Source organism: Arvicola amphibius, chromosome 6, assembly GCF_903992535.2.
Source record: "Arvicola amphibius chromosome 6, mArvAmp1.2, whole genome shotgun sequence".
Taxonomy (NCBI): domain Eukaryota; kingdom Metazoa; phylum Chordata; class Mammalia; order Rodentia; family Cricetidae; genus Arvicola; species Arvicola amphibius.
The window spans coordinates 124,584,380-124,606,498 of NC_052052.2; the positions used below are offsets into that span (position 1 = coordinate 124,584,380).

At 43.2% G+C, this 22,119-nt stretch overlaps 1 protein-coding gene across 1 annotated transcript in view; it reads right to left on the reverse strand.

Moving 5' to 3' along the window:
* Nucleotides 1-22,119, reverse strand: part of Carmil1 (capping protein regulator and myosin 1 linker 1) — a 274,817-nt gene that overhangs the window by 103,950 nt on the left and 148,748 nt on the right. Inside the window, 3 exon segments of the mRNA XM_038333283.1 lie at nt 4,115-4,201; nt 15,658-15,752; nt 17,576-17,664. Coding sequence (XP_038189211.1) covers nt 4,115-4,201; nt 15,658-15,752; nt 17,576-17,664 — 271 coding nt within the window.

Sequence of the window (22,119 nt, forward strand, 5' to 3'; positions counted from 1 at the left end):
TGTTTCCTCCCCAGCCATTTCCCCAGCCTTCAGTGTTCACCATTCTCTTTTTAATGCAATGACTGAGCCTAAACTATATGGAGAATACCAGACTCCCATCGAGAAAATCACTTATGATGTCATATATTTAAGTGAAGTATTATAAAACCCAATAAATAAATTCCAAAATGAGAAGACCAAATTAATCCTGACAGCAAAAAGTCCCTTGGCAAGTGTGGGTACCTGGCAGATAGCCAACCTCTGACTAGACTCCAGAGGATGCCTCTAAAGCAGAAGGGTTTTCCCCTCCCGCTTCCTGAGGCCACATTTTTACATGAGGCCTGTGTTAATAAGCTCAGGAACGACAGGAAGTTTCAAAACGATAGCACTGGAGAAACTCGGGCTCTTACAACCCAAATGCAGCATAGATTGGCATGCCATCCTCGACTCTGGTTATTGTAGGATTCTGATCATGCTTGGTATTCATGATTGGAGAGTTTACAGCTGGAAGAGGTGGCTCCAGATGGTCCTGCCTTGACATAATCTGCCAGCCAGCAGGATGCCTGTGTGGGTCCAGAAAGCCATCAAGCGGCGAGTGTCTGAGGTGAGGGAGGCTGCATGAGGTGGGGACCGTGGGAGAGTTTTTAAAAACAATCTGTCTTCTATTATAGAACCATGAATATACATGTTTTCTAGGAACTAAAGTATGTCACACTTAGTAGAAACTTAAAGCTATGGTTGCAAACCTCGAAACCTTTCAGAACCTGCGTATGTGCCATTAAGAAACCAGTATGTTTCAAACTGAACAATTCAAGACACACATCTTAAAAGGACAATTTAAAATTCTACAGATCCTATTTTATAAAACAATGCTAATTCTCAAAGCACACATTTTTGGTACAGACTCCTGTATTATATGAAAGATACAAGCAGGGAAGCAGTATTTGGGACAGGTTCAGGCAGACCAAGCTGTCCTTACCCAAGGGCACAAAAGAACCTTTCTTAGCCAGTGCAGTTAGCTACTCCTGCCACACTGGAGGGATAGGACATGGGGACAGGACATGAATGAGAACCAAAGCCTGTCCTGCAAAGGACAGATGGCCACTATATTTGTCTTACAATAATTAACAAACAAAGGAACACAGTTGCACATTAGTATATGTAGAGAACTTCCATACATTAAGAAAAAATAGCACTGCAAATAGAAAACTAACCAAGAATGCCAAGTAGCAACATTCCAAGAAGATACACAAAAGACTAAGGAAAAGTGAAGGAGATGCTCTAAGCTAGTGGTTCTCAGCATGTGGGTCGTGACCTCTGAAGACCGCTGGAAAACACAGGTATTTACAATATGCTTTGTAACAGTAGGAAAATAACAGTTATGAAGTAGCAGTGAAAATATTTTTAAGGTCGGGGGTCACCACAACATGAGGAACTGGATTAAAGGGTCACAGCGTTAGGAAGGTTGAGAACCACCACTAGAGAAAAAGAGAACACTGAACACTTACTTGTTTCAGAGAACAAAAAGGGCATATGCCGCAGAGCTCATGACTATAACCCTAGCACTCTGGAGGCTGAGACAGGAGGATTGCCATGAATTAGTAGCCTGCCTGAGTTACAGAGGAAGAGAACAATCAGGAGTTCAAGGCCGAATTGTACTACATGAAAACTATATCTCAAGAAAGCAGGGGGATGGTGAAAATGGAAAACGATATTTAGTGGTGGAGAGAATATAAACAAATTTATACAAAATACTACTAGGAGGAAGTGGTAAGAGATATGAAAACTCTAAATAGGCACATATTCTTTAAGCTAGTAATTCTATTTAAGGAAATTTATCCTAAAAAGGAATTTCAGGAAATAAGCAAAATTAGTGGCCAAGTTCACATCAATGACACTGGCACTGCTGGAGAACCTAGCTATGCGTGTGGTCCATTATTCAAATAAATCACACAGTGTCACTCTATAAGCTGGATCAGCCTGTGGCCCCTAAAAGTGAGTGTGTTTGCCAGCATCAACAATCACAATGCACTGAATGGCAGCAGCTTGTGAAACACCAAACACAGCACATGTAGCTCTGCACGCATGTACGGACGTCAGAAAACAGCAGGAAGGTTGGGCCCAAACAGTGATGAAATTAAAAATAATTTTTGCTTACTTACTTAACCTAACAGCATCTTTAAATTTTTTGCCAGAAATATGTCAATAGGTTGATAATTGTCAGAAGAGGGATCTTCTGAGAATCAACCTCTAAGTATAACAGGAACAATGAAAGAAGTAAATCTTAGCTTTGGACCTGTATCTGGTTCCTGGAATCAGATCAGCTAACACTGACCTAGGGAAATTTTCCACTAGTAGTTGACATGCTAGTCGACACTAACATGTTAGTGTTGAACAGAGGTACACAAGTATAGGCACATGAGATGGTGAGACTTATGAATCAACTGCAATTCCAAAACACTCCTAGTATAATCCTATAATCAGAATAATGTGTGACTGGATGAATCACTAGCCAGAGCTGCTGGCATTTAACTGAAGTGCAGTCACGGCGACCGCTGAGACAGGGATGATGTCAGGCACAGCAGTGGATGAATCATGCTTCTACCAGCCAGAAACTACAAAACCAAAATGTACGTTAAAAACAGAGAGACGTGCCACGCAGCATGGGAAGGAGCAAATGGGGAAGGGGAGTTGGGAGGGAAGAGCTTCACAAAGAAAGTTGGAGAGCTGCCAGATGTCAGAGGTAGCGGTTCACTTCGCTGGCAGTTGTCACAGGTTTAACTGAAAGCGTGCAGTAACCCATGACAGCACACCATGGTGATGGTAATGATCTTGATGTAGATGGTGAAGGTACTGCTGTGGCAGTTGTCCCCGAGGGTCACATTGACAGTGGTCATTCTGACAGTGTGTGTGATGATGGTGATGGATGGTGATCCCGACAGTGACAGCAATAGTGAGGGTGACAATGACAACAATGGTGACAGAGATAACAAGGGTGATACTGAGTGTGATGGTGATGGCACAGTGATTGTAGTCATGGGAGGGGGTGGCAGCTGCTGGCAGTATTTATTAAAGTGCCTGGAACGATACATGTTCATCAACTCACATAGTCGTGGACGCCACTACTATGGCAAAATGATGGTTTATTTCTATCTCACAAGTCAATGGGGAATAGAGATGAGGATGGCAGTTCCCAGGATGTGGGAAAGCCAGGCTTCAACGACAGGTATTCTGAACTGACTGACAGACAGCAGAGAATGCCACTTAGGAAATGGCCTCATTGCACCTTACAATAGCACAGTCTTTGTGCCAGGAAGATTCAGACTCAAGAGCAGCTCGAACCCAACGGGAGTCATTCTCATAGAAAGGACAGTCCTGAGACAGGAATATCCAGGGTGTGATCCACAAGTGGACAAAGGGAAGAGCAAGTGACTCTGGGGGTCTCAGGAGTGGGAAGTCTATTGAAGCAGAGACCCCCCCACACACACAGATGAAGATTTTGTCGGGGTCACTGAAGCTCTGCAAGTATCTGGAGATGAAAAGGTGTTCAGGCACCAAGCAGAGCATGGAGACAAAGTAAGAGATGGGGGTGGGGCTTTTCTAATACTGTTGTGAGCCAATGCTCACTTAATAACCCTGCAGGCAGAGCAACAGAAGGGACAGGGTCTGATGAGTGACTAGATAAATAACGGGGGAAGAGGGAGGTCAGACCTGAGAGAAAAATAAGGTGTTTCTGGGAACAGAACAGAGACTGGAATTGGGGGACTATGGTGGTGACTCACAGCAAGCCCCAGTGCGTCTGTGTGAAGTAGATGTTCACTCTGAAAGCTGGGGAAGTCAACATCTTTTGCCAAAAATGAACCAAGAAGGAAAGTGAGCTACAAGACTAGAGGCAGCCGGCACTCCCTGGGTCAAAGCTTAAACAATTAGGACTGCACATAAATTTAAAAATTATTTTCTACAAAGAAGTCGTTTAAGTTTAGATGATCAAATTTGAATTGTACAATAGCTTTACATTAAAACTACCATCATAATATAATTTGCATATTCAATCAACTACATATCGGAGTGATGGTCAAAAGCAAAAGGTAGAGCAGTCAGAGACACAAAATGACGTATATCACATACACTGTACCTTTAGGTGACAATGAGGTTCTCGAGAGGTTTAAATGCTTCAGTCCCTTTGGGAGTTTGGCAAACTGAACACTTAAGGAGGATACACCTGAGAAAGGGAAACAGATGATTAGAATTTCAAGTACTGAGAAGCAAAACTGTTTTACAAGGTATAAAAATTAAGTATGATTTCAAGAAAGTAGGCATACTTTTCTATCTGAAGTTAGGGCTTCTTTTGTAGTAATTCTGTCATGCCCCCACCCCTTCCTTCTGTGCTATCCACCAGGCTGGAGAAATAGCAGACTCTAATACATACAGTGTCTAAAACGTTATCCTTACATATCCCACGATATAAGGCTGTTCACAGCAAAGCCATGACTCACGAACTGACCCGGTCAGTGAGTGCTTTATATGCAAGCACGAAGACCTGAGTTTAATCCCCATAAACTACATTTTTAAAAACCCAGAAACAGTGACACACACCTATCATCCCGTTAATGAAGAGGCAGAGATAGGTAGAGTCCTGAGGCTTGCTGCCCAGTCTTGCCAAACAGACAAGTTTCAGAGAAAAGGAAGAGCTCCAATCTCAAAGAAACACGGTGGGCAATGCCACTGGAGGCTGACGTCTGGCCTCCGTAGCATAGGCACACACGCGTGCACACAGGCACGTGTTTGCCACATACAGACACAAACATACAAAAATAACATTATGATAAGTATGCAGGTGACCTGGTACCACCTGGGATATGTTCTCAGAGGCCAAAGTACACAGCACTAGCCGAGCTCTCCTAAACTAAAGGACAAAGTCTTAAATCCAAGCAGCTATACAGAACTTCTGTTTCTGTCTTTCTCTGTCTCTGTCTGTCTGTCTCTCTGTCTCTCTGTCTGTCTCTCTGTCTCTCTGTCTCTCTCTCTGTCTCTCTCTCTCTCTCTCTCTCTCTCTCTCTCTCTTGCTCGCTCACTCGATAAATAAGACATAACTCCTCTAGGGAGGGAGATGCAGAGCCTTGCTCTTCTTTGTAACCTCCTCTTTGTCTTAATGAGATGGTCTCTCTTTGGAATGAGCGGAAGCAATTTCATTATTGTCAAGAACAGGGTACCTTTAACTACTCAAGTAGCAGCTTGTTATAATAAAATAATTTGGAGTTCCCAAGGAGGTAAGTGTGACATTTCACCAATAAAGAGACTATAATTATTCTAGTCTGTTATGTTCTGACCAGCATACTAACAGCTATTAGCGGAGTGTGACAGAAATTAAAACACATGTATTTCTACACACAGGCACACTCATAGACAGAAATCAAAACATGTGTATTCCCACATAGGCACATACATATATAGACAGAAGCCAAAACACATGTATTCCCACACAAGCACACACATAGACAGACAGAAGTCAAAACACATGTTTTCCCACACAGGCACATACATATATAGACAGAAATTTTTTTTCTCCAAAGTGCACTTTGAGCCCACATGCATCAGTGGCGACATAAGTTAAGTCATGGGCAGAGTGTGTTGGCTCTGGTTTCAGGGTCAGGGTTTGTTTCTTTGGCTAGCTCTTTTACCCCACAATCACTCTATAAGAAATACCTATCAGAACAAAATTTTCTCTGCTAAACATTAGCATTACACCTAAGTTTTGTTGTGTTTGCGTTGATTTCACTTATTTTAACCTTCTTTCGGGAGACACAGCTTTGAAACATTTAATAACAAACGTGTATGTGTCAGGAACACATTTGACACCATCTTAATCTGTGAATGCCCACCCTCAAAGGTAGAAATGGACCATATGTTTTAGGTATAAATGAAGTGTGTGCTTTACACAACCAGACCTACCCACATGTCTGTTTATTCATTACCTATAAACACATTTTAAAAAAGAAGGTACCCCAAAAGGTATAAATAACATAGCAACATTATCTTTGTAGTTCCATTATCTTTGGAACTATAAGAAAGCAACCCAAAACAGCAGAAGTGATAAATAACAAACTCCTAAGTTTCAAATACATGCAAATTCGTGCTGTGTAGTCTGAATTATTTTTAAATAGGTCTAACAGTAAGGGGAATTGAACTCTTGATCCTCTGGGCCCCACCAGTAGAGTATTGTGATCATAGACACTTGCCATCACAGTTGTCTTTAAAAGATACTTTTTTTCTATTATAGAGGATGAAGACATTATAATGAATTATTGTTCTGGATGGTTTAAAAACTTAAGAATAAAAAAACAAACAAATACTAATTATAGTCCTTGCTAAAGTTGTTCCTGCCTCCCTTGGTAGAATATGGCATCCATTAAGACAGTTTCTTCAACAAAACAAAGGGATGAGAGGGCAGAGGAGAGGAAGGAAGGGGAGAGAATGGAGGAAAGAGAACAGAAGGAGAAAAGGAGGATACATACACACATTCATGTAGACATACACACACACACACACACACACGTGTGATGCACACCCTGAGGAAGAGAAGAATGAGGCACTGGTAGTCAGGAGAACTCCACAATCTCCACACAGAAGCCCTTGCCTTGGCACAGTTCCAAAACAGAGCCTCAGCAGGTACGAAAATGCAGGTGTTGCCAGGCGAGAAGAAAGAAAGGGAGAGATGTCCTGTGCTTGCTGAAGCTGGTTTCCCAACAGTGTAAGAGAAGAAAGTGATCCCAAACGAACAAGGTCATTACAGAAAGGTCAGGGGACATGATGAGCCTCCAGAGCTGTGAATTACAACCAAGTTTATAACTTTCAGCCTCCACTGGAGATTTTATTACTAGACCTTCCTAAGATTTTTTTTAAAGTATGTACAATAAAGATGTATTTTCTCCTCAAAATGCAAGTGTTCTAGCTTTCCCTACTTCAAAGCATTTTTATCTAATGAAAAAGTAATTATAAGATGTTACATGTGCTAATTTTCTATCCATCATTATTAACTGCCATACACAGGAAAATTAAGTTTGACATTGTAAATTTAACCCCATTAGTCACATGTGCACTTAAAAGCTTAAAACACCGTATACAGTTTCAACATTGGGCCACCCTGGTGTCACTGAGATTCACACAGTGAGAAATGGGATCAATAGGCCCTGGCTAATCTAAAGCATTATGTTAATGAGCTAACAAAATTCTGTCTGCAGGGCTCTAGTAACGTGATCCAGGGAAATAAATGTAAGTTTTATTTCGTATCTGTTAGGAAGCACGCAGGGACCACTGTGACTCCCACCACTTGCAGAGCTGAAACAGGCTGATGGACATGATTTCAGAGCAGTCTTGTTTGGAGACCTTACCTCAAAAAGCAAAACAAACAAAACACAAATACATAGAGATCGGGACACTAAAAATATCAAATCACATTAAACCTTTTAGATTTCGGAGCTGAAGAGATGCCTTGCGGTGGTCAAGAGCAATAGCTGCTTTTCCAGAGGACAAGTGTCAGTCCCTAGCACAGAGCTGTCTACACCTCCTGTTCCAGGGGATCAGATGCCCTCTTCTGGCCTCCATAGGCACCAGGGATGCACGTCGTGCACAGACACACATGCAGGCAAAACACCCATACTCATAAAATACAATTTAAACCAAAAAAATTAGATTTTGGCCAATTCCTGTTGGAAAGTGGAGAAAAACTAAAAAGAGTTAGTAAGCAAAATACAATAAATTGTTACTATTTTTTCAAATAAATGAAAGCCAGGTGTGATGGCTCATACCTGGAAGCCAAGCACGCAAATGACCAAAGCAGGAAGATAGTCACGAGTTTGATAGCAGGCCGGACCATGTAGTGAGTCCAAGGAAAGCCTGGTCTACCAGGATACAGGGCAACAGGCCTACAGGAAACAGGCTAAGGAAGTACAAGGGTTACAGGGCTACCAGGCAACTGGGCTAAAGGTCAAAAGGGATACAGTGGTTACAGGGAAACAAGGTTACAGGGCTACAGGAAAAACAGGGCAACCAGAGGGTCACGGGATTATAGGGCCCTGTAGAAAGACAAAAGACAGGCAGAAAATACAGCTTCTGAGGGAGGAAGGAAAGAAGAGGGAAAAGAAAACAGATTAAGAAGAAAGAATTTGCAAATTAAGGGATATTTGGTGAGTGGAGAGGAAATAGACTCAACCTATCTACCTTTTATATGTTCTGAAATTCAAACCCATGACCTCTAAAACATATTGTATTGCTTTACTCTATTTAACAATAAGGATATTAAATGTGGATAAAACAATTAATCAAGGAAAGCACTGTTTTATATCTGCCACAGAGAAACTTGGCATTTGAAGCGTTAGAAGATTTCAGAAAATCCTTTGACACATAATGGAACAAACTAACTTGTTCAAACAGCACAGAACTGCTTAATTCTACGTCTGAAGGGAACCTGCATAACCAGATTCAAAACCCACCATGCACACAGTCCATTAACGGACGGACCAATGGTGAGGCAGGAAATCACAGGAGGGAGTCTGCACACGCGCGCGGTCTCTTCCATCCTTGTCCCAGACACAGAGAGATGCAGCAGTTTCCTCGCCCTTAAGGCATGAGCAAGAATATCTATACTGCACCTTCAGTAGGCCATGTCTGTCATCAAGTAGAGTCAGAGAGACTCTACCCGTTTCCTAGTGCTAGATGACACAGCTCTGTCACAAGTTGGGGAGGTGGCAGAGAAAACTTCAGAAACCTGATCCACATCAAAAGACTGATGATAAAAAGCCACCAAAGATGTAAACAACCATCCCAAGAGCCATTTCAAATCAGAGCCACCAATGACGGTCGGAATAGGCACCTCGGGTCAACGATTGTAAAATAAACAGCATTAGGTGGGAATCTAAATCACGTCTAATGGAATAAAATGGAGGGAGGAAGTAAAGACAGATGGAGTTGACCAAGTCGCCATCGTATAAACTGAATTGAGCTTGGTGGGTTCCTCATTCCTGCAATCTGAGGTAGGAGGATCGCTGAGAGTTTAAAGCCATCCTAGGCTACAGACTGAGACATTCTCAAAAACCCCAAAGGAATGCCATGATAAAAACCCATTACTTGTATGCTAGACTAAACTTTTTATTAAAAATCAGAAAATTATTAACGAAGTTTTCCGGGAAGAGCAGACTGTCATACTCAGGGAAGAAGATGAAGTGAGCGGGGGTTCACTGGTGTCAGAAAATTGCAGATCTACAGTCAGCATCACAAAGGTGACAAACGACACTGGGTTCTCACACCCATCAGTGTGCAGCCCATTGTGGAACCAGCAAATGAAGTCTGGTGAGAAGAAGGGGCTAATGGCTAGTGTTTGGTCAACTTGACACCATCTAGGGTCATTTGGGAAGAAAAGAACCTCAGTTGAGAAAATGTCTCCCTCCAGACTGGCATCCAGGCAAGTGCATGGCACATTTTCTCAATTGGTTATTAATATGTGAGAACCCAGCCCATTATGAGTAGTGCCACTTCTGGATCAGTGGTCCTGGGGTACCATAAGAAAGCAGGCTGAGCAAGCCTTGGAAAGTGAACCAGGAAGTGGCCTTGCTCCATGGTCTCTACTTCAGTTCCTCCCCGAGATAGGTACCTTGAGTGCCTACCCTGAATAAATCTGTTTCGGCCAGTGGCTTAGCAGAACAGGGCAAGGCAGGAGTTCCAAGCAGATAGAGGAGGAGAGAGTAGGCAGAGTCGGGGAGAAGCCATGTAGTCACCGCTGGGAACGTGGTAAGCTACAGCCACATGGCGATACACAGATTAATAGAAATGGGTTAATTTAAGATATAAGAGTAAGCCAGAAATAGGCTTAAGCTATTGGTCAAACGGTATTGCAAATAATAGAGTTTCTGAGTGATTATTTCAGAGCTGGGCAGCCACGATGAGCAAGCAGCCTCTGCCAACAAGATATTATTAATCACTCTTAAGAAATGTAAAATAGTACAGGTATTGCTTGTTCCTTAGATCTTTCACCGGTTTATTTTCTTCCCTTTGTAACTTTTGCAGCTGTCCCTTTAAGAGATAAGCCAAACTTTTACAACTTCCAGCTGTTGTCAATCACCAATTAAGCTGACCAAGTCTTTGCCCTGTATCTTTTTTATTACTAATGAGTTGCTAATGAATGCATATATGTGTATATGTATACATATATATATATATACACAGCATCATCATATATATGTATACACACACACACACACATATATATATATATATATGCTCAGGAATTTGTAATGACAGAAGAAAAAAGAGAGAATGAAGAATGTAGGAGTATAAGGAATGAAGAAGAAAAATGGAACTGGAACAAAGAATTGAAACAGAGTTAGAAAAACATTTAGAACTATAAAATTAGAACAGAGAATTGAAACAAAGGAGAACTAGATGCTACAGAGGTAGAATTGGAGCCAGCAAAGAATAAAAACATGACTCAAACTGCATTGTGTGAGTTCACTCTGTAATCCCTCTGATAAGAGATTTTCTAAGTTCCCTTGGCTAAGCTATAGCATCTGACCTGAACCCTGGGAGATAGTCTTGTGAGCTGGACTCACAAGCTATCATTCGTTAACCATCCATCCAATGTCGTCCAATGACATTCTCCCTGACGTGATACCCTTATTCATCCTGGGATTTCCATGGGGCCTCTGTGCATCTCCTCCCCTCTGATAAAGTGAATGGACTGGCTCAACCTTGTGACCAGACCTAAGGCCAAAAACAAATAGGACAATCCATAGACCTGCTGGTTACCAGGACCATGACCATCAACTACCAGGGCTGCCCCAGGTATCCACCCTCTTAGATTCAGCAGACTCCTGGCTCGCACTGTACTTCAGTGGCACTCACCGGTGCCTTCTTACAGACAACACCCAGATGCTGGGAGGATCCCTTCGAGGGGCAAACAAGCTCTATTGGGGAGGGGGGATGAATGTATACGCCATGCACAGGGAAGAAAGCTGTCGACACCTAAGACCAGAGTAATCACTTTCACTTGCATGGCTCTTATTTCCTTCTCCATCAGTTGACTCACTTCCTCTGACGCTGGGGCCACCAGGAACCACAGCACATCTGATTCCTACTCATATCCTGCACCCTAAGTATTTTGAAAACAATAAATTCACAATGCTCTCCGTTAGCCTGCAGGAGACCCTGGCCACCTCATTAGGGAAGCAGCTGGGTGGGACGGTCCCACCCCTAGAGATCTTCCTCTATACCAGGGGTGCAGGGGCTATCATCTGTGCCTTTCTCTTTTAAGATATATGTTTCTTTACCCCTGTGGTAAACTGCTGGGTCACACCTTAGGGCTTCCTAAGATTTCCCAGCACCACATCTGATCTTCTGTCAATTTTGTCTCTGTGGTTTCCAGCTCACATTTGCTTCCAAGTGACTGGGGGGGGGGGGGGGGGAGGGCACTTGGCTTGGCTTTCTGTTTTTTTACCTGCTCACAATTGCCAGTAAACTTGGTCCACATGCCTGTTTACTTAAGTCTACCAAAGTAACTCCTACCTCAGAGAGATAATATAATACATACATCAGGGCTCAGAAATGTTGTCAGAGCTCTATCCCTGCCTCATTGTCCTTCATGAATTAACTTCTTCTGATGAACACAGTACTCTTACACACTAGCCAGCACACCACCTCCCCCATACCCAATTTCCTCGGCATTGCCTGCCCTCCTCTGTTGTCCTACACAGTCTCTGAGGACCGTGGGACTCTGATGATGGCCAAGTGTCTCTAACAGCTCCTATGAGCCAGTCTCTCAGGGGTGATTTCCCTTTTAATAGTGTTTGTCACCTGGAAGACTGTGTGATGATATTATTCAATTCCCCTGCCACTGTAACACTTAGACTGACACTATCACTCTCAAATCATCAGCCTCATGAGAAGGCTGGAGATTTCCACTGTTTATTAAAGGTTTTTCTCAATTGAAGCCATTCAGGTACTATGTATTTCCCGATTACCAGTCTCTCACACTAGGTCACTGTGAAGCTCCGTAGATGCATTAGAATCATGGACTTTTTCATTCTGTGTATCAAAGGGAGCCTTGAGGAATGTCATCCATCACTTCCAACTCTTCCTCCTCACAAGCCAACTTCCCTCATGGGTTCCACAGTTTTAGATCCCCAAAGGAGCTCATCAAAGCTCACCTAACCTGTCCTCTCTTCTCCTTTCAGCCTCATAGCCATAAGGAGCTGCAAGTCAACACCTCCATCTCCTTGTCTCTTTTATTGAATTTATCCATCAAATCAGAACCCAACTTGGGATGGTGCTGGAGGCCTAGCCTCTTCCCACTGTAATTCTTCCTTCATATAAATAAATTCCTTCTGGACAGCCAACTCTGCCTTAGATGAGTCTCTCGATACATATAGCAAAAGCTGCATAACTCCACAGGAGCTGGCTGGCATTATTGCTCCTTAGTGATGATCCTGGAGCCTGCAATGTTTACATTAGACCCTCAACTCTTCTCAGGGCACCTCCATACTCAAAATGGTAGGGTCTACTAATCACGTAGGCAGACCACTTTACACCAGAGAAGACTGCCACTTTGGGACACCTCAATGAATGAATGAACCTGGAGGAGAAATGGGCAAGTCTCAGTCTGCAAGAATATTTTAGTGTCCAAACTGGAGAGGACGTGGACAGAATACACTGGAGATCTGGTGAGTAAGTAGCAGAGGAATACTCACAACAACCCATAACAACCGTATCTGTACAGATATAGCCAATGCAGGTGGATGAAAACAGGCACACAGTAGCATCTCTGAGGCCGGAAGGTAGAGGGATAAGCATTTTTGTTGAGCATAGATACACTCACTCACTCACACACAATAACCCCCTATAAACTTCACCATGACTTTTAAGTGAAATTTTTAAAAGCAAATAATAGAATGAAGTTAAATTCAATTAAACTCCACATTAGGAAGTACTTATTGCATATGAAAAGTCTTGCACTAGATGCCGTGTGTCTAAGGGAGAGATAGGAGGAGCAGCCATGGAGAGGGAGTGACAGGCAGAGGGTGTCCCATGGGTAGGGTACAACTGCCCATGCTCAGTTAGAGCACCAGCAGAATCCAGTGGTTAAATAAAAGGACTGCTGGTGCCCAAGGTGAGGGACCTGATGTCTGAGAGTTCATGAAGGTCACAGGACAGGAGATGAAGAGCCTGGGACTCATCCTCCTTCTCCCAGTCCCACGACACTGATTTGATCTCCTAGGTCTAGGTCCTTTCTGGGGTTCAACCACACTGATGCTAGGACAAATGCTAGGACAAATATACCATGTATCCATTGATGATTACTGGGGTGTTTCCACACTCATATGTGTGTGTGTGTGTGTGTGTGTGTGAAGTGTGCGCATGCGCACACATGTGCTACTCCTATAAAACTGTGCTCGCCACAGTCTTCCTGTAGACAGTGACATTTCTCATTTCTTTTGATGATCAGGAGCAGAATTGCTGGGTTCTTTGGAACGTTTGTGTTTTGCCTTTTCAAAAACTCTCTCTCTAGTTTCCAACTGGCTGCATCTTCTTCCGTACCCACCAGCAATGGCAGCATTTTTTCTTTTCTCATACCCGCTCAAATACATTTGTTTTTATTACAGTCAGTTGACTGGCTGGGAACTAGAACCACTAGAAACACCTTGGGCTTTTAATTTACATTTCCCTAATGACTAAAAGTGTCCTGCTAGCCCACCTGTCTTCTGGAGCTCACCGCCTTAGGGACCTGATTGCTTCCCTCTACTGATCCAGCCCTGTCAGTAGCTAAAGACAGCCAGATCCCCCTCATCTTACAAACAAACCCAACACAGCCGCCCTGACTGGAGGAGGTGCTGTATGCAATTTCCACTCGGCCACATTCACCACTCTGCCAGAACTGGTAGAGAGAAGAGCTGCATCTCCTACAGACATGACAACGTCCCGGAGAAGCCCAAACTCCGGCCTGTGTGCTTAATTTCAGCCTGGCCTCATGCTCAGGTTGCTGGCCGTGTGACCCAGCTTTGGATTCGGCCTCCACCTTCCTTCAGACTCCCTACTTCAGATGACGGAAGTCACCCCTGAGGTTCCCGTGTGAACGCTACCAGAGGAATCGCTTGCCACACACAGCAGCATAGTAACGGCAGAGCTGCCTCGGCGCCCTCAGCTCAGCTGAATAATTAATCTTCATCAAATACCTAACACTGAAAGATGAAAGGCCCTATTCAACAAGGCTGGAAAACATTTCCAACAGCAAAGGAAAACAAAATGTTCCCTCCGGAGACACAGCGATTCCTTCCCCAACCCCATCAGTTAGTGTTTGCAGACCAAGATGGAGAAGTCAGCCCCAGCTGCCCTTCCTATGGCAAAGGCAGGCACTGCCTTCGCTGCTCATGAATGCTTTCCTTGGATTTCCCTTTGTGTTTTACAGTGGTGGGACAGATCCCAGTGCTTCATGCATGCCAGGCAAGCACCCTGCCATACCCCAGCCCCAGATGCACACATGCTTGATGAACCTTTCTCCTCCCAAATCTGGTCCTTCAAACTCACAGTAATTATATGTTCAAACCTTATTAAGTATTAAAAGACAGGTAAAAATTAAACTGGTCATCAAGATTCTGGCCTCCTCTTAAATGCTTCCTATAGAGCAAGACAAACCCGTGACTGTAAGAGGGGGTCACCACTTGACTTTTTGTTTTTTTAAGTTTTTTTGAGACAGGGTTTTTTTCTGTGTAGCCCTGGCTGTCCTGGAACTTGCTCTGTAGACTAGGCTGGCCTTGAACTCACAGAAATATGCCTGTTTCTGCCTCCCAAGTGCTAGGATTAAAGGCATGCACCACCACTGCCCATCCTCAACACATGACTATTAAATCAATGAACTCTAAGCTCATCAACAAAGAACCCACAGACTGGGGAAGGATCTCAGCGGTACAGCATTCACCTAGCACGCACAAGGCTCTTTGTTCAAAAGCTACAAGGCCGGGGGGAGAGGGGGAGATAAGGGTTTGTATTGATGCACACTCCTGTACTCTCAGAACTTCTGAGGCAGAGGCATGAAAGTACAAATCTGAGATCAGATTAGACTACACAGCAAAAGTCTTGTCTCAAAAAAAAATAATAAAGGCCCCAGAGGGTATGTGTTGAGTGGGTCACTCTATCAGACAAGTATCTGAAGGAAGCAAAGGCTTCTGTGGCTGGTTCTAGCTGGCCCCTAACAGGACAAACGGCCCTGTGAGAGGGAAGACACAAACAAGCAGCCTGTTAGATCTGGGAGTGGTCTCCACCAGGACTGAGCAAGGGCACAGGGACCCTGAGCCCTGCAGCCCCAAGGGAAGTTACTCTGATGCTGACTAGTGGTGAGGGGAACCGAGGGTGAGCATGGGTGGGGCTCCACCTGGGTATGAGGAGAATTCCTGGTAGGTGTGGGAAGGACTCTGGGTGAATGTGGAGAGTTCCAGATGCATGCCAGGAGGACTCTCAGTGTATGAGTGAGGGCCAGTGTGGAGAGGCCTCCAGGCTTGTGTGGAAGACTCTTGGTGCAGCAAGGGCTCCAGGTGACTAACCTGAAGTTGGTACTGCTCCCCAGCCCGGTAAAGTAGGATGCCAGTGTCCTACACCTCTGGCATCCGTGATAATATAATATGTATGGTTCGGTACCTCGGTCCTCCAGCGGGTTCCCGGCGAGGTTGATCATGTGAAGGCCTGAGTTAGGATTATGTGCTAGAGCACTGGCCAACTTCTGTGCAAAATCTCTGCAAGGAGACAAAGTGGCATGAGTAAGGAACAAAATGCAGACTGCTCAAATAAGACATTTCAGGTTTAAAACGGAATAAAACCGAAAAGAAAGAAACTCTCCCTTAAAGTTTTCCATACAGAGCAACGAGGACAGCTCAGGGACAGATAGAGCGAGGGACAGAACACTTGCCTACACGGGGAAAGCGCTAGGTTTAACTGCCACTCTGTGGGTGGGACGCAGGGAGAACAGACACACACATAATATTTAATTCGTTTTGATTTGACAAAACCTCACACAAAAGAGCAGAGAAAAAGCATCATTGTCCTTTGGGTTACCTGTGAAAAAAAACCCCAAAGGATCATTTTGTCCTCATGTAATGGTCCTACTTAGGAAGGTTGTGGAATTCTTATGAGGTGGACCCCCACTGGAGAAAGTGGATCACCAGGAACCAGCCTTGTGGTTTAGAAGCCAGACCACACTTTCTGTGGGCTGTCTGTATCCTGAGCACAGACAATGTGACCAGCTACCTCAGGCTCCTGCCACTACTCCTTCTCTATATGAAGAACTGGATTCTCAACCACTGTGCCAAAAGACCCCCCATCCCACCCCACCCTTAATCTCCTCACCCTCCTACTCCATCCACCAGCTGTCGGAGGTTTGGTATCACTTCCAGTCTGAGATAGGCTGCTGAATGCAGCTAACAGTATCACTGACCCCTTCCTGTTTTTTAAAAATTCCACAGCAAACCTGTTTTCTTCACTGTATCTTACTTCTTATTTCCTGTAACACTCACAGATACAAAACTGATTGCTTTAATTACTGAGTTAACGGCCATCATTACTAGCACCCGATTTTATACAAAAAGAAAAATCACTGTTTTAGCTATGTTTTAACCTGAAATAGCACACTAAGTGCTGGGGTGACAAAATACCTGCCTTGCTCATTAATAACAATAAAGCCTTTGTTCTAACAGATACCTCGTGCTCTTCAGAATAAAACTTGGGGGTGAAGAGTGGGAGAAATGACTAAAACTGATTACTGTAAGAAAATTGCAGGGAATCCGGTATTATCACTACTACTGTAGTCAAAGCTGGGCGGGCATCTTCAGTGAGACATGTGTTTTGTAAGGACGACACACTCACCTTTTGCCTGCTCTCACAACCTCAGTTACTATCTCCATTTCAAAGAAAGGAAAAGACGCTGAGATGTAGGACTTCTAAATTCCCTGCTTGAAGCATCAGGCACTTCACTAAGGCACATACTCTTAACCACCACACTATGGGCCCTCAGAACCTCCCACAACACGGAAGCAGAGCATGCTATCAGATGCTTGGCTTTCATGATAATGACAGTATCATGGACTGATGGAATGACGTGTGTTGGGATTTGACTGTGAAATTTACCCCATCGGCTCATGTATCTTAACATGTGCCCCTACCCCCGGCTGTTAGGGAGGTTGAGGAACATTGGGCAGTTGGGGGCTTTGCTAGCCAATGCAAAGCCATAGATTTGGTGATATAGATAATAGCTTGGCCTTTGTTCTGCTTGCTGACCCCTGAAGCATATAACCACCACATGTGTCCAAGGCACCTGCCTTCCACTCCAGGATCCATGATACAGTGCCTCTGTGTCTATGCTGAGCCCTCCTCCTCAAGTTGCTTCTGTTGAGTATTTTGTTACCGTAGGAAGATTAATATGTTTTTTTTGTTCATTCTGTTTTTTTTTCTCCAGAAGGAAACACTATTTGTGTACACTTGAATTTTTTTTAAAAGAACATGTACTGATCAAAAGGGCAAATGACATAGAGCAACATGTTCACATATTCAGAAAAATACTCACGTTCTGAGCCCAGCATTCTCCAACACCAACTCTTCCAGTCGATTGGACCTACTCACCACCCTCAAAATCTGTTCACAGACATCTGTGGACTGTAACAGAAAACACTTGTTGACTGAACATCTGATGGAAGCCATTTCACTTGAGGGCTATAAATATACAAATCTATAGGAATATAAGCAAATGAAACACTCATCCATACACATTCGCTCAACAACTAGTCAGACAGCATCCCCATCATGCACCACCATGACAACCTGAGAACACCAAGGCACAAAATACAGAGTCTCCCTCCTCAAGGAAGAGACAAGAATGCTGTGGCCTGAGCTAGTGCTAAGCTCCATACCTCTACTCATGGAAACATACCCAACAATGTGATGGTTGCAGCAGGGGGGTTGGAAGATGGGTATGTCATGAGCATGCACACCCTAAAGAATAGAGTTGATGCCCTGATAAAAGAGTCCCAGAGAGCTACCTTCTCCCTTCCACCACATAAAGACACATCTATTGGAGCCATTTACAAACCAGGAAGTGAATGCCACTGCACAGTGAACAGGCCACTGCCTACATTGTGGACTTCCCAGCATCCATAACTGTGAGAAATAAACTTCTGTTGTATAAGTTGTATAATATCTATGGTATGATTATAAGCAGTCTGAATGGAGTACGATAAGATACACAACTATGATGCAGTAACAAAGGCCCTTTTGGCAGTGCTACAAGTCAGCATAAGTCCCTCTCATCCTTTCTTTGGAAAAGCAAAATGACTTCCCTAGGCAATGATGGATGTCCCAGGTGATGATCTGAGGACTGAGCGATAGAGATAATGACATTGAAGGTCTTGTTACAGTTTTCACTCTGGAGCTGTGCCCTATATGCATATGTCTTTACCAAACCAGTAGCTATGTATTACTCTCTATTACAAATAAGAACTGTTGGAGGAGGCTGCTCAATTGTTCCTGGTCACTTAGACCCAAAATAAACAAACAGAAACTGTATTAATTAAAATCACTGCTTGGCCCATTAGCCATTCTTATTGGCTAACTCTTACATATTAATTTAACCTATTTCTATTAATCTGTGTATCGCCATGTAGCTGTGGCTTACTGGGTAAAGTTCCCAGTGTCTATCTCTGGCAGCTCCATGGCTTCTCCCTAACTCTGCCTTCTTCCTCCCAGCATTCAGTTTATTTTTCTCTGCCTACCTCTATTCCCCTATAGCTCCGCTATAGGCCCCAAGCAGTTTCTTTATTAACCAATGATATTCAGAGCATACAGAGGGAAATCACACATCAAAGAACAGTAAGGGATAGAGTGTTTTGCACTTTCAACAGGGACCAGCCCAATCATGGTGTGGTTGGTTACTAGATTCACTAAAGTAGGAGAAAGGAGAAATGTCAAAAAACTAAATAAATATCTGCATGCTAGTAATATTTTTTAAATTATTTAAATTATGTGTGTATATTTATGTGAGTATCTGTGTCTGGGTATGTGTGTTTGAGTCCAGCTACTCACAGAGGTCAGAGATACAGGACCCTTTAGAGCTGGCATTATAGCTGGTTATGAATCACCTGGTATAGATGTTAAAAGTGGAACTCAAATCCTCTGAAAAAAAAAAAACAGTATGTGCTTTTAATTGCTGAGGCAGCTCTCCATGTCATTAATAGTTTTTCATTTTTGTTTTTAAGTCATGTAGTTACATAATTATTACACAGGGGAATTGAATATTGAAGAACTATGCCACGTGGTATGCTACACATGGTTGAGTTGGGCATGAGGATTTCATATTTGAATATCTAAGTGTTCATATTTTTAATTATACTGGCTTACTCTAAAACTTACTGTAGCTCAGGTATTAATAAATGATTTTATACAATTGCATTATAACCATCAGGTAGTAGTGGTGCACGCCTTTAATCCTAGCAGTTGGGAGACAGAAGCAGAGGAATCTCTGTGCGTTCAAGGCCAGCATGGTCTACAAGAGCTAGTTCTAGGACAGCCAAGGCTACACAAAGAAACCCAGTCTCAAAAGAACAAAACAAAACAACAACAACAAAAACCTGCATTATAACCAAGGGCTTACTTAAATTGTTTATGATATAAATAAAAGAGATGACCTGCCTGTGTACCATAACATACTGCAATGTACTTTATAAAACAAACAAATCCATCTCCTAAGTGCATCTGAGTTCTCTGACCTTATCTAGTAGCACATCTTCAGCTGGCATATCCAATAACTGAAATACAGTCTGAAATAAAATATCCCAGAGCGCTTCAGTTGTGTAATCTTCACAAAAGGCTATCCTGGAAATACCCAGAGTCTCACTGTCTAACTCTCATCTCTCTTACATGCTGCTTTGTTCAGTGCAGTCCGGAAAGCTTGTCTCAGACCGTTCCTGAGCTTTGATACATTCAAGTGAACTGACAGCAGAGGCAAAAATCAACTCTACCCAAGCCAAGCAATTCCCATCAGGCCGACAGCAGTGATCTCCCGTGTCTTGGCCCTATGTGTGCTGCTCCTTGTTTTGTGAGGAATGTGCAAGGAGATCGATTGAGCTAGGTGTTGTCATGGCTTAAAGTGGATCATGTTTTAGCAGGAATTACTCTAATTTTTAGGAGCAGTCCAAGCAATCATGCAGAGTCCTGGCTAGCTAGCAGAGCATCTAGAAGAGGAATTTACCTAAAGGGAGCTTTGAAGATTGAGTGCCCATACTGAGTGTAAACACTTAATGAGAATGTATTTAAGGGAGTGTATGCAGGTGCGGCCAACTCTTCTTTAAGAGATCAGTAGAGCAGAGTTCTAACAAGTTATTCATAGCTTGGTTAACGGTGAAAACTTTTATTTGTGCCAACTACATGGAAAGCAGTCTTTTCTATATCCAAGAATGTACAATGGTAACATTTTAAAGAAATGCATACACATACCTAGACACGAGCTAGAATATAATAATCATAAAAGTTATCTTGTCTACCCCAGTCACAGTACAGGATCAGAACAATTCATTTGTCAAACTAGGAATATCATAGCTCTTTAGGCTTATTTATAGCTTGTTTTAAACATTTGACACTTTGAAATGAGATGTGGCCTTTATAAATAAATACTACGAAGCTTCATAAAAGAAAAAGTTGAAAGATAGTGGAAGAAGGCATGGAAAGAACTTAAGAGCCAGAGGATGGAGAAGGATGCTGTAAACGCTGTCCCACTATGCAGCTTTCATCTCTCTTACGTACTACTTCATTCCGTCCAGTCCAGAAAACCTAAATCAGATGTTCCTGGGCTTTGATACATCCCCGTGAATTGACAATAAGACAAAAGTCAATCACACATACAAACCGAAACCCCTAAATAGTAACAAGAGAATTAGTAAAAATAAGTAAATAAACAAAATATACACGGAAGCCTAGAACAGGAACAATGAATTAAATACACTGCCTGGTACAGCCATGTCATTGATGCAGCTCCCGGAGTTACGAACCCAGAAAGCCAAGCAGACACCGGCTCTAAAGCTATTTTATAGAATCAACAATGCTACACAGAAAGATGATCGTCACTGCACACTGTGTACTTGGAAGTCTTAAAAATGTCCTTTCAAAGATGGACGCTGTAGCGCACACCTACAATCCTAGCATGAGGGAGGAAAAAAAGCAGGCCTGGACTATATGAAAAATAATATGATACATATGGTTCAGACCAGGATTATAGCTGCTCATAGTCTTCATGAGATCCGCACAGAGCATGTCAATCACTCCCCTCTGGTGGCACTTTGAGAAAGGGGGCTTTTATTGGGCTAGGAGAGAATCACCTTAGAAATTGTGAGAGTTGGTGTAACTTCAGGGAACTTATTATCATCATGAACTTCAAGCCCCTCAACATGCTTCCACTGTTGGCTATCCCTTTAAATGAGCTATCCTTAGAAAGTTATCACATAGTATCAGGAGAACGAGGTCTTTCCTTTAGCTTTGGGTAATGGCAAGCTATTTCTTTTCTTTTGCTTTCTTTTTGGTACCCACTGCGTCCACTTAGCGCTGCCTGCTGGGACACAGGACTGACCTGGGCTTGACCTTACGCGGGTCTTGTGCAGGTGACCACAGCTGCAGTGAGGTCCTAAGGACAGCAGCTGCACCATGTGCAGAAGACAGCATCTCACAGCACTCTCGGCCTCCGGCCCTTCCGCTCTTCCACCCTCCCTCCCACCATATTTCATCTGTTTTCTTTGTAGTGTAATAGTCACAAAGGTCGCATTTCATTTCACAATGTCAAATGTTTAAACATAAGCACATGTAAAGGCAGGGGATTCCATTCAGTGGATTCCATCCAAGCATGGCCAAACCCTGGCTTTGATGTCCAGTACCATGTACGTAAATGCAGACGTATTCGGTTTATAAAGGGACAGTAAGAATAGTCCTCAAAGCCTGTCACTCTATTCACGCTATCCCAAGCTATCTTAGGAAGCACTCAAGGCCTTCCATTCTTTGCTTTCCCGGGATGAAATATCATATATTGCTTATATTCTTAACACTCAATCAGTTACAAGAAAATGATATCAG